Source organism: Phodopus roborovskii, unplaced genomic scaffold (assembly GCF_943737965.1).
Source record: "Phodopus roborovskii unplaced genomic scaffold, PHOROB, whole genome shotgun sequence".
Lineage (NCBI taxonomy): Eukaryota > Metazoa > Chordata > Mammalia > Rodentia > Cricetidae > Phodopus > Phodopus roborovskii.
In genome coordinates this window covers 31,170,971-31,187,038 of record NW_026126447.1, presented here as the reverse complement: position 1 = coordinate 31,187,038, position 16,068 = coordinate 31,170,971, and the positions used below count along the sequence as shown (strand labels likewise).

Sequence of the window (16,068 nt, the reverse complement as noted above, 5' to 3'; positions counted from 1 at the left end):
GGGTTTCTCCAGCTTGTTCTTGACCCCTTTGCTCATCATTCCTCCTTCTCTGTAACTGGAAATTCGGCTAGGTAACAAAAAAAAAAAAAAAAAAAAAAATTGAAATCCATAAAACTGTGCACTTAAAAAAGGACGTGTCAACACACAAACTAAATCTCAACAATGCTGAGGTTTAAAGCAGGCATAGTCCCATGTCTTTAACCCCAGCACTTAAAAGGCAGAGACAGGCAGATCTGTGAGCATGCCAGGCCAACCTGCTCCACACAGCCAGTTCCAACTTAGTCAGGGCTACATGGTGAGAATCTTCCTTAAAAGAGATAGGGAGTCAGGCGTTGGTGGTGCAGGCCTTTAATCCCAGCACTCAGGGAGGCAGAGGCATGCAGATTTCTGTGAACTCGAAGCCAGTCTGGTCTACAGAGGGGGTTCCAGGACAGGCTCCAAAGCAATAAAGTGAAACCAGGGGAAAGGAGGGAGGGAGGGAGGAGGGAGGGAGAGAGAGAGGGAGGGAGAGAGAGAGAGGAAGGGAGGGTGAGGGAGGGAGAGAGGGAGGGTGAGGGAGGGTGAATATTGTTTAAAAAAAGATGTGAGCCTTGAGATGCTATTTCTCACCAGTGTGATAACACTCTGGTTGGGTAAGTGGCCCCAGCCACCACTGGAAGGTAGCAGAATCTTCAAGAGGTATAGTCTAGTGGAGAGGAATTACCCTTGAAAGGGACATTGCAACCTGACCCTCCTTCCTTCTCTCTGCTCTCACTATGTACTCCCGCCAAGATAAGCCTACCTGACCACAGGCCAAAAAGCAATCAGGCCCACTGACTATGGATAGAAACTCCCACACTATGAGCTAAAATAGGCCTTTTCACCTTTTAAGTTGATTATCCAGGTATTTTGTTGCAGCAATAAATTGCTAACTCAAATAGACTTCTCTGGGACTTAGATGCACAGTAGATATATATAATCCTGTACCCCTCATCTACCTTAAATAACCAACTATACAATTTTTGAATTTTATTACCAGTTATTTTGTAACTATGTCATGAAGGCAGAAAAATAAAAGTGATAAAACTACTGGTAATAAATGCAGATCTCATAAATTTAATTAATATACAGACAGAAATAACCAGCCTCTGTGAAATGCTCAGGCAAATGTATATCTATTTTAAGGTAGACAAGTATATGTTCTACTGTACAAAAGAATACGAAAATGAATTACAGCTACATCAAGATCATGTCAAGCTTACATTATTAAAAATAATTTGAGCTTTAAATATTTTTAAATATTTTAAATTCCCTTTTATAATATTTTAAATCTTCTTACATTATTATTTTAAAAATTCTATTATTCAGCCCCTCCAGATTCAACTGCCTCAAGTCTTTACAGGAACAAATTATAAGCAAAAGTAGGAGTGTCTCTTGGTGTAGAGGTGGGCTAATAGGCATAAGGGTTATGGCTAGAAAGCAGCCACAGGTCACAGGAATGAACACCATGAAAGCCAGAGGCTAAAGTAACACTGCTTCATAAATGAACACAAGAAATGCTGAATGTGTGGTAGCCCTCTTCACCAAGAATAAACAGATTAATCAAATAAAAATACAAATTCAACCAACTGGATGTGCTTCAAGGACTCTTAACATGACCTACAGAAAGGTCTATGTTTTCTTGTGATATCCATTAAATACAGTACATAACTTAAATGTACATGTATAGCATCTCCCTCTAAAACCTCTGTTCTAACTACTCTTGACAGCAGGCTGTCCTGTCCTAACCAGGACTTACTTGCTGTAATTTAGAGCAAGCAAGCTGATGTGAATATTACCAAGTAAAAAGCAGGCCATATGTAAACACACTGCACAAGTTGGGGAGTGGAAGCCTCTACACCTAGTACCTTTGCAGCTGGCCAGCATGGTTTTGGGGGGGAAAGAGATATGCTTTACTTTTATGAAAAATAAGAATCTCTTATTTCCAAGAGACTGCTTTTTTTTCTCATGTATTCTTTGTCGGGGGGAACAGCATGGGGATCCCTTACATCCTCGCACACACATGCAAAGGCTAGAAGAGGACGTTCGGAGTACCGCTCCATCATTCTCAGACTCATCCTCTTGAGACAGGGTCTCTCACTGAACCTGGAGCATGCCATCTTGGCTAGCCAGCAAGTCCCAGCAATCCTTCTGTCTCCACCTCCAGAAGCGCTAGGGTTACAGTACACAGCCACACCGTCTTTTTCACGGGTTCTGGGGGTGCAAACTCTGGTCCTCATGACTGTACAACAAGCACTCATGCCCACTGCACCAGCTCCCCGCCCCTTCTATCATGATGTCTAGCTCCGAGCTCACCAATACTTTAAATGTAGTTTCTTCTTCTCCTCATGTCTGCTTCAATAACAACATATTTAGTGATTTTTCTCTTTATAAATTGTTTCTTTGTTATTTACCTGCCCTTCCTCTTGTCTCCTAGTTTTGGAAAATCCTTTATAGTTGTTTTATTCTTTTAATGCTTGTGCCTGAACCTATAGTGAGAAACACATGTCAAACACAAGCTATTGAAGTTGATCTCTAACAAACCATGACAGTGAACCTTCTCTGGGACAGAAGGGGAAAACTGGGCTACTGTGCTTTCTGGCACAGATGAATAGAGGCTAACTAGAGATCACTGACCCAAAACTGGATGGCTTACACAGGTAAGCCGTTTTATTGCTTCCTGTTTTAACAACAGCTTCTCTAGAGTTAGAATTAGCATATAAAGTTGTGTTTGCCACAGACAGTGTCAAATTCTAAGGTGGACAGATCGCAGAGTGATCTGAATTAGTAATCTTTTCAGATTATCTTCTTACTAATACAGACTTAATGGGCTTGGTTTCATGTAATACCAGAAAAATGAATACCTCAGGGAATTTTGGGGAGAAATACTAGCACTATAAAGGATCGTTTTACTTATTCATTCAACCATTCAATAAAGGATGAATTAAAAAAAAATGCCTGCTGGGTGGCTAACACAGTGGCAAAAATAAATAAATAGGTAGATAAAAATCACAACATCAAGCTTTATAAAGACAAAGGAACCCCTTGTTTAAAAAGTAAATTAGCAAAACTTGTACAAAGTCATTTCTGAAATGTTCCTGGTAAGGCCCAGTATCTTAATGGGAGACTCCTGTCTATCAGGAAACACTCAACTTAAGAGTCTGCCTTGGGGACTGACTCGGACCCCCCTGAATATGGGTCTCAGCCAGAAGGTCTGAGCAGTCTAAGAGACCTCAGACAGTGGAGCCAGGATGTATCCCTGGTGCACAAAAGGACTTTGCAAACATATCCCCCATGGAGGGATAACTGCCTTATTCTAGAGATAGGAGAGAAGCCCTAGTCCCTACTTCATAGGACCTGTCAGATCTACATGACCCCAACTGGATGGCATTCCCCTACATATGGTATTGTGGTGGGGGGGTTGGGAGGGGAGGGTGTTTAGAGTGCATGGGAGAGGGCAGAGAGGGCAAAAGGGAGGGAAGGAGGGAGGGAGGGCTGGAGGGGAGGGAGGGAGGGAGGGAGGGAGGAAGGGAGGGAGGGAGGGAGGGAGGAAGGGAGGGAGGGAGAGGGAACTGGGATCGACATGTAAAATAATAAATTAAAAAAAAAAAAAAAAAAACGCTTTGACTCCAAAATTTAAGTTGAAGAACAAGTTACTGGGGAAAAGTATTTCTATTTTTGTTTCCACAGAAAATGAAAAGATGTGGATTCCTTCCAGACTAATGTGGTTTGATCACGCCAGACCGCCTGAAACAGAGTACAAGCTGATCCTACATTCCAAACAGCTGGACAAAACAGCCCTACAGACTACAGCTAGGATATCTGAATCTTCTTCGAATCCCCCAAGACAGCGCCCTTACCAGCAGGAAGTAGTTTGGAAAGAACGACACCCAAATTCCCAAATATTGTGTATAAATGTTTGTTTTCATTTAATTGGACTTTGTTATATAAAATTAAATAAAAAAAATAAATTATTAAAAAAAAAAAAAAGAGTCTACCTTGGAAAGGAACATTCCAAAGCACGCCTGACTGTGCTTCTGGGCTGGAAGGGAGCACTCCAATGCATGCCTGACTGCTTCTAGGCTAGAAGGGAGCACTCCAAAGCACGCCTGACTGTGCTTCTGGGCTGGAAGGGAGCACTCCAATGCATGCCTGACTGCTTCTAGGCTAGAAGGGAGCACTCCAAAGCACGCCTGACTGTGCTTCTGGGCTGGAAGGGAGCACTCCAATGCATGCCTGACTGCTTCTAGGCTAGAAGGGAGCACTCCAAAGCATGCCTGACTGTGCTTCTGGGCTGGAAGGGAGCACTCCAATGCATGCCTGACTGCTTCTAGGCTAGAAGGGAGCACTCCAAAGCATGCCTGACTGTGCTTCTGGGCTGGAAGGGAGCACTCCAAAGCACGCCTGACTGTGCTTCCAGGTTTGAAGAACGTTATGTGTGTGTTCAAAGCAAAGTGCTTCTATCCTGGTTCTAATGGTAGAGTCGAACTTCTGCTTCCCTAGTGAGACAGTAGCCTAGCTTTGGCTGGTTCTCAGATGAAGATGAATCCATAAATAACCAAGATAAACCCATCACTCTTAACTTCCATCCATACATTCATTCACCCCTACACATTAAAGAAAACACTTTAGGTGCATGCCATTCCCAGTCTGGTAGATGATTGTGTTATAAGATTTGTTTGTTTTAACTACACAGTATTCTGAAAGAGCATTTTAAGGAATTGAATGTAAACAGTTGCTACCACTTCTCTTCTTACTATTGCCAGGTAGAATAATGTCTTACTCCAATATTCTACTTCACTATTATCTCTTAAAGAACTAGGGAAGTGAAGAGGTTCTTTTGTAACTACAAGCTTTGATATATAGAGTCCTTACATGGGAACACTCGCAGTTAGTACTATCCCACATGAGAGTCTAAGTGTTTGCATGTGATATGTCTACTTGTCCAGCCCTACAGTGTCTGAGACTAGAGGAATGCAGCACATAAAATCTGGCATATTCTTGGCTTCTCGTTCTTGTACTGCCTTGACAGTCTAGGAAAATTAGTATTGAACTTAATTTGTCCAGATTTATCTAGGGCAAAGGGAAAGCTTAGATTTTAGACTGCTCCAATTCAATAAACCATCCTCGATAGGAAATGTCAAACCTGTTTTTATTCTTCAGGCTTACCGAAGCCACCATCTCTCACCCAGTTTTGGCTTTACATGCAACTGTAAACAAAGGGATTCTCTACAAAGGAGGGCAATGACTACATGATAAAAACTTTTACATCTTTATAAGTCATCAATCTATACTGAAACACAGAAGCTTCATAAAACAGCCAATGTTCTGGTTCCTAAGCAACATTATTTCCATTCATCAGAAACAAGTAGCATTCATTTAAGATAATGATTTTTTTAATAAGAGAATTAAAATAACCCCAACATCAAAACCAAAACAAAAGCATCTTATGTCCTCACATTTTTATTAAAGTATTTGTTTTATAACCCTGGCATGGTAATAACTCATATTTTCATAACACAAATTTGTCTTTAAGTAAACTACAATACACTTAAGGCAGATTTAACCTGTAAATAGTCCAAACACCATGACATCACTTATACAAAGGGTAAAATCAGAGAGCATCCATATCTTTCTTAGTATTCATCTTTAGACTTAAAATTTGAGTAACACATGGATTTCTAATAAATTTCACTTTTAAGATAGGAAAAAATGCTACAACTATTTTGTAATTTCTTCCTTTACCTTAGTAAAATAAATATAGATAGTACTAACAACTTAACTTTTAAATACATGGGGGAAATCAACACTTTAGGACAGCTCAGAGGTAGAACACCTGCCTAGCACGTACAAGGCCCCGGGTTCAATCCCCAAGACAAAAGAAAGAAAACAGAAAGGAAGGAAGGAAGGAAGGAAAGAAGGAAGGAAGGAAGGAAAGAAGGAAGAAAACACAATGTTTTATATTCATTTCTCATCACTCTGTAGGGAACATAATGAGTAGCTGCTATAAAACCATATTATTAAGTATTGCCTTAAAATCCTGCTTACATGATTTTACATAATCATTTAGTTATCCAAATACATAAACCCAATGTATAAACTCTGGTTCCGCTAACAGCAGAAGACTGGGTAGTTCTGAAGATCCAGTCTCTGGTCTCCTGTCATTAATACTAAGCAGGGTTTTTAAATTAATTTGGTGATCCCAATCTTTGAGGGAATCTATATCACAAAACCTCCAGGGGACCAATGGGCTCAGGTAGAAGATGCTGGAGACCAAAAGGCTGACAGGTAGTGTTTTGTTAGCACATCTTTGGGAAGCGGAATGCAACTGGAATGCCTGTTATTTATCACTGGAAAGCAAGAGCCATCAAGTCATTTCTTTAAGAAAACATGTCTTTACAGTTTGGATGTTTTCAAATGTGCAGTGTTAAAAGGACACGCACAGTTAGGATTTGATCGCGAAGGATCTCGGCGACTTGTCATTCTCCATGGCTCTACTGTGGTCAAGCTCTTCTCAAACACAAATGCACTGATCTTTAAAGCAGGACAAACTCTTCTGTGCTAAATCGTTTGAATCTTTTCTTTTCATCTTCTGAGAAAAAGTCTTCTTCACTGGCTGCAGTAGACGTAAAATCAAAGTCTCTGGAATGGCCATTTACAAAAGTAAACAACGGATATTTCTCCTTAGAGGAAATTTTCAGTATCTGCAAGAGACAGCACAATGAATCACACACTGGATGCAACTGCACATAGTAGGGCCACGTGACAAAACTAAACATTTTAGTCCTGGCCTCGTCTTGTACATTTCTTCCCCATTCACCCAGTGCTGTGTGGTTTTTGTTTTAATTCTTATTTTAATTATTTTTTATTATTTAAAAAATTTTATTTTTCATTTTACATACCAACCCAAGTTCCCCCTCTCTCCACATCTCCCTCCCCCCTCACCTCCCTGCTTCCCACCCCCTATCCATTCCTCAGAGGAGGTAAGGCCTTCCTTGTAGAGTCAACAAAGTCTGACATACCAAGTTGAAGCAGGGCCAAGCCCCTCCCCTCTTTATGAAGGCTGAGCAAAGTACCCCACCATAGGGAATGGGCTCCACAAAGCCAGTTCACATACCTGGGATAGGTCCTGGTGCCACTGCCAGCCCCCCACCCCACCCCAAACAGATCAAGTCACAGAACTGTCATCCACATTTAGAGGGCCTGATTAGGTCCCATGCAGGGTCCCCAGCTGTCAGCCTATAGTCCATGAGCTTCCACTAACTTGAGTCAGCTGTCTCTGTGGTTTTTCCCCATCATGCTCTTGACCCTCCTCCCCTTGTCACACCACTGGACACGTCTGCCAGACAGAAACTCAACAGTGCAATTGTTTTAATTGCCATGCCTACAGGATTAAAGCTGATGAGCATCACACAGCTTACCCATAAAAATACCAGCTAGGTCACTAGTCCCTTCCACCCCAAGGTCTCCCACAGTCTTCCAGTCCCATTAATTTTGTAGTCATGCCGAAGAACTAGCTCATATTTATCTTCTTTTAGATAGTAACCAGAACATGACAAAATGGTAGTGAAATGTTATGAAAGATAGTCCGTTAAGATAACACACGGTAAGAGCAGTGTGACACCGAGGCAGATGGTCCAGTCTAGTCTCAATTCTGCAACTACCTCAAGGTGGCCTTGGGCAAATCACTCTCCCTTATCATCTATGAGACAGCCCAAGTCAGCCAATTTCCCTACGAAAGAATTATTTTCAAAAGCGTGAAAGCATTAATATGAAGCTCTTTGTAAAATTCAGTTTGAGGGTCAATGAGATGGCTCAGTGGGTGAAGATGCTGGCCTGAGTTCCATCCTTGGCACCCACAAGGTGGAAGGAGAGAATTAATCCCCACAAGTTGTCCTCTGACTTCCACGTGTAAAAAATGGCATATGCATTTTTAATGTAATAAAAATAAATATGTTTGTTCTTTTCAAAGACTCCAACAGTTTTGACTGAAATATTTCTGCTTTAATCCAGTCAACATGAAAGAGTGTTGTTCTCTTGTACAGTAACAACATATTGCCTCCTTACAAAAACAAAACAACAACAACAACAACAACAAAAAGCAGCCCCTAAAATCTTGTAGGGGACCTGCAACTATTACATAACAAACATTTATAAATTGTATATCCACATGTACTTTGAACAATTTAAAATTTTCTGTTAAATAAATTCTATTGAAATGCAAACAATGTTCATAAAACAAATAGAAAACTTTCTCTGAAGGACGTTTGAACAGAAAATTTTCTTTCTCTGTTTTTCCACTTTTGAGACAAAAATGTCATTATGTCCCCAGACTGGCCTCAACCTCACAATGGCTCCGTCTCTGCCTCCAAATACTGGGATTACAGTCATGTACCAACAGGCCTAGCAAAAACCAAAATTTTATTGTCAATAAAGACCATTAAAACTTTCTGAAAACTTCAAGTTATACAGCAAAGGCTGAGAGAATATCAACTGTACATGTACACATCAGTAATCATCAGTTAAATATGGTTTGTTATCGCCTATAGATTTATCTCTCTCTCTCTCTCTCTCTCACACACACACACACACACACACACACACACACACACACACACACGTAAATTCTCCTGAAACATGGCTTACCTGGGTAGCTCTGGCAATAGAAACAATGTAAAAAACATTTCAATGAGACATTTAACATAACTCCCCCCTCCCTTCTTTGTTGCTTGGAAACAAACCATTTTAAAACAGCCAAGTACTAAAACATCAGAGCTGATGAAAACAGATCTTGTAATTCATATCAGGCTTCTAATTTATACTTTGCTCTAGTTTATTTGATTTGTATTCTACAAAAAGAAAAAAAAGAGGAAAAGGGCAAAAATATGGAAAATAAGGAACAAGAGGCGGAAAAAATTGGCATCTAAGGAATCATCTTCTACCAGCCAACAGCTGGGAAACATGCCAGACCTGCTTGTCATTTTGTCATTTTACAGCCATTTCATGTCACTTGTAAAGTCCAGTACTGATGGGCAAGCATCCATAGTACATTGCTTCCAGATCAACACAGCATAGCTAACATTAGAATCTTCACATTTTCTTTGAAGATCAGAAAGGGAACTTTTGAGTTTGTTGGCTATGACCAAGAAGCTCATTGATCCTCATATTAAATCTGCACCCCAGGGAAAATGTCAAAAAGAAAACTTTTGTCCTTTATAAAGTGTGTTTTCCCTCCTGCATCTGGGGCATCCTATACAGAACCTGTTTATCCCAGCTTTGAGACTATCAATGGCACAATCTTTCTGAGTTTATTTAAAATAATACTAAAGGCTCTCAAATGAGAACTATATTAAAGGTTTATCCAGGGAGATGGGGAAACGGCGCAGGGTTAAGAACACTGACTGCTTTTCCAGAGGACCAGGATTCAATTCCCAGCACCTACATGGCGACTAACAACCATCTCCAACTCCAGTTCCAAGGGATCTGATGCCCTTTTTTCTGCCCTCCATGGGCACACAGGCAGAAAAAACACCCATGCACATAAAATTAAAAACAAAGGTTTACTCAAATTAGTTAAAATGCAATGTCCACATTAACCTGAAGCATAGGGTTGGAGAGGTGACTGAGCAGTGAAGATCACTGGCTGCTCTTGCAGGGGATCCGAATTTGGTTCCCAGCACCCACATGGCATCTTCAACTGTCTGTAACACAAATATCACAGGATCCAACACCCTTTCACTTCCAAGGCACCAGGAACACACGTGGTGCATATACATTCATGCAGGCAAACACTCCTATCCATAAAATAAAAATAAATGCACTTATTTAAAAACCCTGCATAAATGTTTTTTTCCCGTAGTGTCAAAAGTTGGAGGTAATCAATACGCTGCTGTTCTTTAATGAGGGAACAAATAAGTTGTGCTAATACGATAAATGGAATGTTAGTCCAGGCTGGAAAAGAATAAGCTATTAAAGCACACGTAAAAACTTTAAGCACATACCACCATTTGGAAAAGGTGGATCTGAGGCGTCTACATACTGCATGGCCTCAGTTACAAGACATTCTGGAAAAGGCAGAAGGATGGGCACAGTAAAAAGATCAGTGTCTAAGAGGACAGAGACTGAACAGGTACAGCAGAGAGTTTTCTGACAGTTAAACTATTGCTTATGATATTATAATGACATGTGTCTCGATATGGATTTGGGGCAATAGCGATATGTCAATCTGAGTGCCTTGGTTGTAACAAATACACTACCCTGTTGTGGTAGACTGATCCTGGGGAGGAAGGCAGTGGGAACTTTCCCATTCAATTTTGTTGTGAAGCTAAAGCTTAACATTGACAATTATTCAACCTGTTAAAAATGCACTATAGGATGTTGGGGGGGTGGCAAGAGGGACTTGGAGGAGAGGAAGGAATGGAAACTACAGTTGGGATATAGAATAAATGAATAAATTTAATTAATAAAAGATAAAATCATGCACTATACTGGGCAGTTGACTGGAAGATAAAGCCAAATGAAAACCACCAATCAACATGAAATGGAAAGTAAGATATCTTCTCGAGACAAATGAAAACTGGAATGCCAAAGGAGGCTTTGTAAATTGTCTAGCTCATTCTCATTTCTAAATAGACAAATTCAGGAGCAAAGGACTCAAATGACTGTGCAGCCACAGAAGATGACTACTACACCAACAATTCATTATTGATACATGCAGCTCCAACAACCCGTCAACCTACTTCCCAAATCCTTCCCATAGCTAGGGGTAGCACAGCAAGACATCTTTAAGAACACACAGTACGGACTTGAAAAACTGGGGGGATGGAAAGATGGCTCAGTGGTTAAGAGCTATTGCTGCTCTTCCAGAGGACCCAGGTTTGGTTCCCAGCAGCCGCACCAGGTGCCTCACAACCACCTGTAACTCTAGCACCAGGGGAGCCAGTGTCCTCTTCTGGCCTCAGTGAGCACCCACACAGACAAACACAGGTACATACAAATAAAAATACATTTTAAACCTTGATCCTGAATTTTTTTTTTTTTTAAGTCTGGTGTTCTTTTGTAATTAGAACACTGGTAATGTCAAAAATCTTGGGGTTTTCCAAAGTGGAGAATACAAAATCTACATTTAAAAGTTTCAAATTAGGTTGTCTCCGTGAGACAAAATATCACTAATTTAGCACTACTCAAAGTTAAATACAATGTCGATTATTTAATGGTTTAGGTAAATGTGTATTGTATACTTTTAGATTTGTCTGTATGTGTGTGTGTGTATGCACGTGTGCGCGCACATGCATGTATATGCCATGTTTGTACAAGTGCTGTTGAGGGGCAGGGAAGGGCACTAGGTCCCCTGAGGCTGGAGTTACTGGTGGTTGTGAGCTGCCTGCATCAACTTTAGAGAGGTCTAGATTCTATTCTGTTTTCACAACACAGCCAAATACGTGCTGAAGCTGCTTTATTACCTGAAAAGCAAGCTGTAGATTTCTTCACGGGAAAGAAATATGGTCATACTTTATCTATGGACTGTGTCGACAGGCTTCAGAATTGAGAGGAGAAAAATCCAGAGGACAGGAATTGAGTCATTTATTTCATCATAAAGCTAGTTAGAAGAACGGGAATAAAACAAGTGATCTCTTTCCCCATGCCAAAGTCCTTTCCACTATGTCCTGTCACCGAACATGGAAATCACTCTGGTCCACAGCACTCCACTGATACTGTCCAGGATCACTACACTGGGCTATGGTCTATGTGTTGGTCCATTCTAAAGTAAGCCGAAAGTATGAAAGACAAAATTGTCAAAATCACCTTGAAAAGCCTTTCAATTATTTAAAGCACGGCAGTCATAATCTTATATGCACACCCTTGTTCAGTGATGTGTAAATGTACAAAACAGACTAACATATATTATAAGCCAGAAATGATAGCACACACCCATAAGTGTGGCACATTCCCAAGTAGTTGGAAGCTTAAGCAGTTAGATGCCAGCCTGGACTAGATATATCAGGATACTGTCTTAAAATACCAAAACTAAAACTAAATACACATACATATAAACACACACACACGCACACACACACACACACACACACACACACACACACACACACACAAACAGCGGCTGGGGAGATGGTTCAGTGGTTAAAAGCACTGGGTTTGACTTGGGTTTGGTTCTCAGCACCCACATGGTGGCTCACAACCATCTATAACTCCTGACATACTCATATGGCTTCTATGGGCAGCAGGGACACACATGCTGCACAGACTAATGCAGGTGAAACACCCACACACAAGCACAAATGCACACATGGAAATGTCCCTTTGCCACTGTAGCACCATGAGGTTGGACTGCACCTAGGGTGTAGGTGCTGTTAACCCCCTTACGCCATCCCCTCACTACTCAACCTTAAATCCAGCCAGTCTTCCAGCTCTCACATTAAAAACCTTTATTAGTTCTTATTCTCAGTTGCTTCTATGATAATCAACACTCTGAGCATTTCTTTCTTAAATGGTACTTCCTTTGGTTTTATAGTATTTTACCTCCCAGTGTCTGGATGCTTCTTCGTCCCTCTCTTCACTCACTGTCTCCGTTTGTTTCCACATCCCAAAATACAGATATAAAACTGATCCTTTTATCTCTCCTGCATATTAGCTCATTCTACATTCTTCAAAATATTATCTGCTCTCAGTTTCAATTCTTGCTCACTAAGCATTATTATTAACTATTGTATGTAGCCAAGGGGAGTGACTACTGAAGGATCGGTTACAAGAATGACAACAGTGCATCCATTCCCCATTTATTTCATCAAAAAAAAAAAACCCATCCCAAGCTCCTAGCCCACACCCACCCATACTACACTGCCCAAAGAGGGCACATTATTATCACGAACACAATCAGGATTCTCCTCGGGACAAAAAAAGGGCAAAGAGACAGGGATTAAACAAGTATCCAGTGGTGTGTTTGTGTGCCATTCACAGAAAGGAGCATGGTAAAAATAAAGCAAGGCCATGTGCTTGCTTAAACACTCAACTGATACCCATTCTACCACAAATTTCTCACAACATTCTTCCGAGAGTTTCTACCCACAATGTTGTCTAGTCCCTCCTCACACTTCTTTCCTAATTGCACGAGTACCAGTCATTCTAAGTCCCGCCCATATTCTACTGACTCTACCTCGGACCACACTGATAGTTCCTCCAGAGACCTGTGGACTTGTCAAGTACAGCATATAGACTACTAACGTTAACTGTGGCACTACGCAGACTCCGTTCAAAGCCAGAATGAATTGTGTGGGCCTGAGCGGGTTACCTGGCCACAGTCTCACAACGACATCACACATGTCAGCAACTTCCCTACAGGACATAGAGGTGCATGCAGGTCTCTGGAACAGAAGAGGGAAGAGAGATAGTCTTTGGCTGAGTTCATCATTCCCAGGAAAGATCTGGAGGAAACACGGGAGGGGAGGAAGGCAGCTCCAGGGAACAGGGGTGGGAAGGCAAAAGTCAGTCAAGCTTGGCTTTAACCCCACACCAGTCATCACTTTGTTCCGAAACAGAGAAACTTGGGCACAATCAACAGATTTTAAAGATATATGTACGTATTGCCTTGGCACATATAAAAAATAAGCGTTTTGAACAAGTTTGTTTTGAGTTATACATACAAATAGTACTGAGTAGACCATTAAACATTTTAAGATAAAACCACAGCAATTTAAAGAATAGATGAACAGACACTAAAGACTTTCTACATATCTCAATCAGTGAGCTCCTTGATAACTTAAAAGAAAAGCTTTTAAAGAAGTCTCTTCAAATCACTCTTCCATTCAACAAATATTTACTGACCCCTAGAATGTGACAGGCAATTCTGAGCACTGGCGATTCAACAATAAACTCAGCCTATCCTTAACTTTGCCAAGGTAACACCACAGTGAAAAAGACATGTGTACGCAGCAGAATACACACAGACACGTTAGGTACATGTAAAATGAATGATAGCAATAGGTGCTGAGGAGACAAAACTACACGCAGATGGCTTGAAGGCTAAGCAGGGAGCATGAATCAAGACCTGGAAGATGCAAAGGAGAGAACATGAGTATGTCTGTTGGAAGAGAATTCAACATACAGACTCCATGAACAAGAAGAGGGTCAGTCAAGAGCTGGGAGAAGAGGGTAGAAGATGAGGTCAGGAGATGATGGGAGAGGAGGCAGGGATTCCTCGTCTAAGGGTTAGTAGGAATTTGAGCTTTGACACTGAATGGGTTGGAAAGAAACTATAAAGGTATGAATGAGAAGCTACTAGTACAACCTTAATCACATTTTTATTTACTTTTTATTATTTTATGAGTATGGATATGTCACCTATATATCTATCTGTGCATTACATCCATGCAATAGCCATGTGGTTGAGGTCAGCATCATATCCCTTAGAACAGGAGTTACAGAGGGTTGTGAACCATCACATGGGCACCCAGGTCCTCTACAAGAGCAGCCAGTGCTCTTAACCACTGAACCATCTTTCCAGTCCCTTAATTACATTTTAAATAAAACCACTAGGGCAGCTATGTGGACGACTGTAGGTGTAGCAAAGGAACTGTTAAGAAACAAAAGTAGACATTTCAAGGTGTCATGAGGGGCCAGAAGTTACCGCTCAAAGTACATGTCGAAAGAGAGATGATAGGAGTTTCCTATGCTTCAGACATAGGGTGTAAAGTGGAGAAAGATCCAGTTTGAGGGCAGGGCCCATAAAAATGGCATTGCTGATTTATACAGTAACCAAATTCTTTCTCATTTGCTGCGCTTTACTTTACTACTTTTATAATTTACTTTAGTACCCATATTCCTTTGGATGGATATTAGATAAAATGTAACAGGTCTCTTTCTATACATAGTACTTGTGGCAAAATTCTAGTGAAATAAAAAAAATAAAAATAACTTTATGATTTTTAAAATCGATCTTTTCATTTTATAGTCAAGTCTTACAGCCTAAAAAAATAGCTAAAAGCCACTTTATAAATACCATTGTTAGGAGAGCCTGATAAAACAGTATGTGTCAAAATAACTCTACCACTAAGGGCAACCATGAGGAATGAATAAAATAGATAAAAACCCTGTTGGAAAGCTTCTGAAAGTAAATGAGATGAGCACATCTTATGGAGTGAGAACCCTGATGAGGTGGAGTGGATCAAGAGGCCAGAAGACAAACACAGAGCCCTAGTCCCAGGAAAATACCTCCAAGATAATTCTTTCCCGAAGCCACTAGGTGGGGCGGGGCAAAGCAGGCTTCCACACCAGGGTGGGAGAAGTCTCCGCCCTGCTAGGTACAGTGATGCAGTAGACATCACTGTAAGTGATAGAAGTTAGATACCAGCAAAGGGACACGTTGAAATCACGAGCCAGACACTAAAATTCAGCAAGAATATAATATTCTGCATCACCTACTAAATACAGCCAACAAAAAAGGGGGGGGACCTGGAACTGGAGGTAAACCTGCCCTGAGGGAACAAGCTGTAAAATTATCAAAAATGTCCTGGTTTTGTTGTTGTTGTTTTAAGCTACAAGATCATGGGAGAGTCATGGAAGATGGTGAACTTCTCTAGATTAAAGCAGATTCAAGACACACAGCTGTCATGCTCTGCTGTGAACCGGTCAGTCAGCTACACCACGCATTAGCAGGGCAACTGGTAAAAAACGGTACCTTCTAAAGCTCATATGCTAATATGATAAACAACATCACTTCCCTGATTTTGACAGCTGAACTGAGCTTATGCAGGAGAATGTCCTTGTTTGTCAGAGCTGCACACTCAATTGTTCAAGCATAATGGGGCATTATGCTAGCAATTACTCTCAAACGGTTAACTGTTATAGTTTCAACTCTTCTTTAAATTTTCAAACTGTGTCTGTTAAACGAAGGCAAAATCAAGATGCAAACAAAAGCAGCATTTTTTTTTCATCAACAAACAGCACTAAGAGAAATAACCATGAAAGCAATTAAGAAAGACCAGAGATGAAAGCGGCATGAGAGGAGAGAGGAAGGGACAAAGGCGTCGGAAAGGG

General features: G+C 40.8%; 1 protein-coding gene across 3 annotated transcripts in view; it reads right to left on the bottom strand.

Moving 5' to 3' along the window:
* Positions 1 to 6,135: 6,135 nt before the first annotated feature.
* Atg4c (autophagy related 4C cysteine peptidase) overlaps positions 6,136 to 16,068 on the bottom strand; it is a 68,558-nt gene continuing 58,625 nt past the window's right edge. The window contains exon 9 of one of the 3 annotated variants that reach the window (XM_051188220.1): positions 6,136 to 6,722. In XM_051188220.1, the coding sequence (XP_051044177.1) occupies positions 6,555 to 6,722 (168 nt within the window). In that variant the 3' untranslated portion in view covers positions 6,136 to 6,554. The remainder of the gene's footprint in view (positions 6,723 to 16,068) is intronic. The other 2 variants (XM_051188219.1, XM_051188218.1) reach the window with 2 other exon arrangements.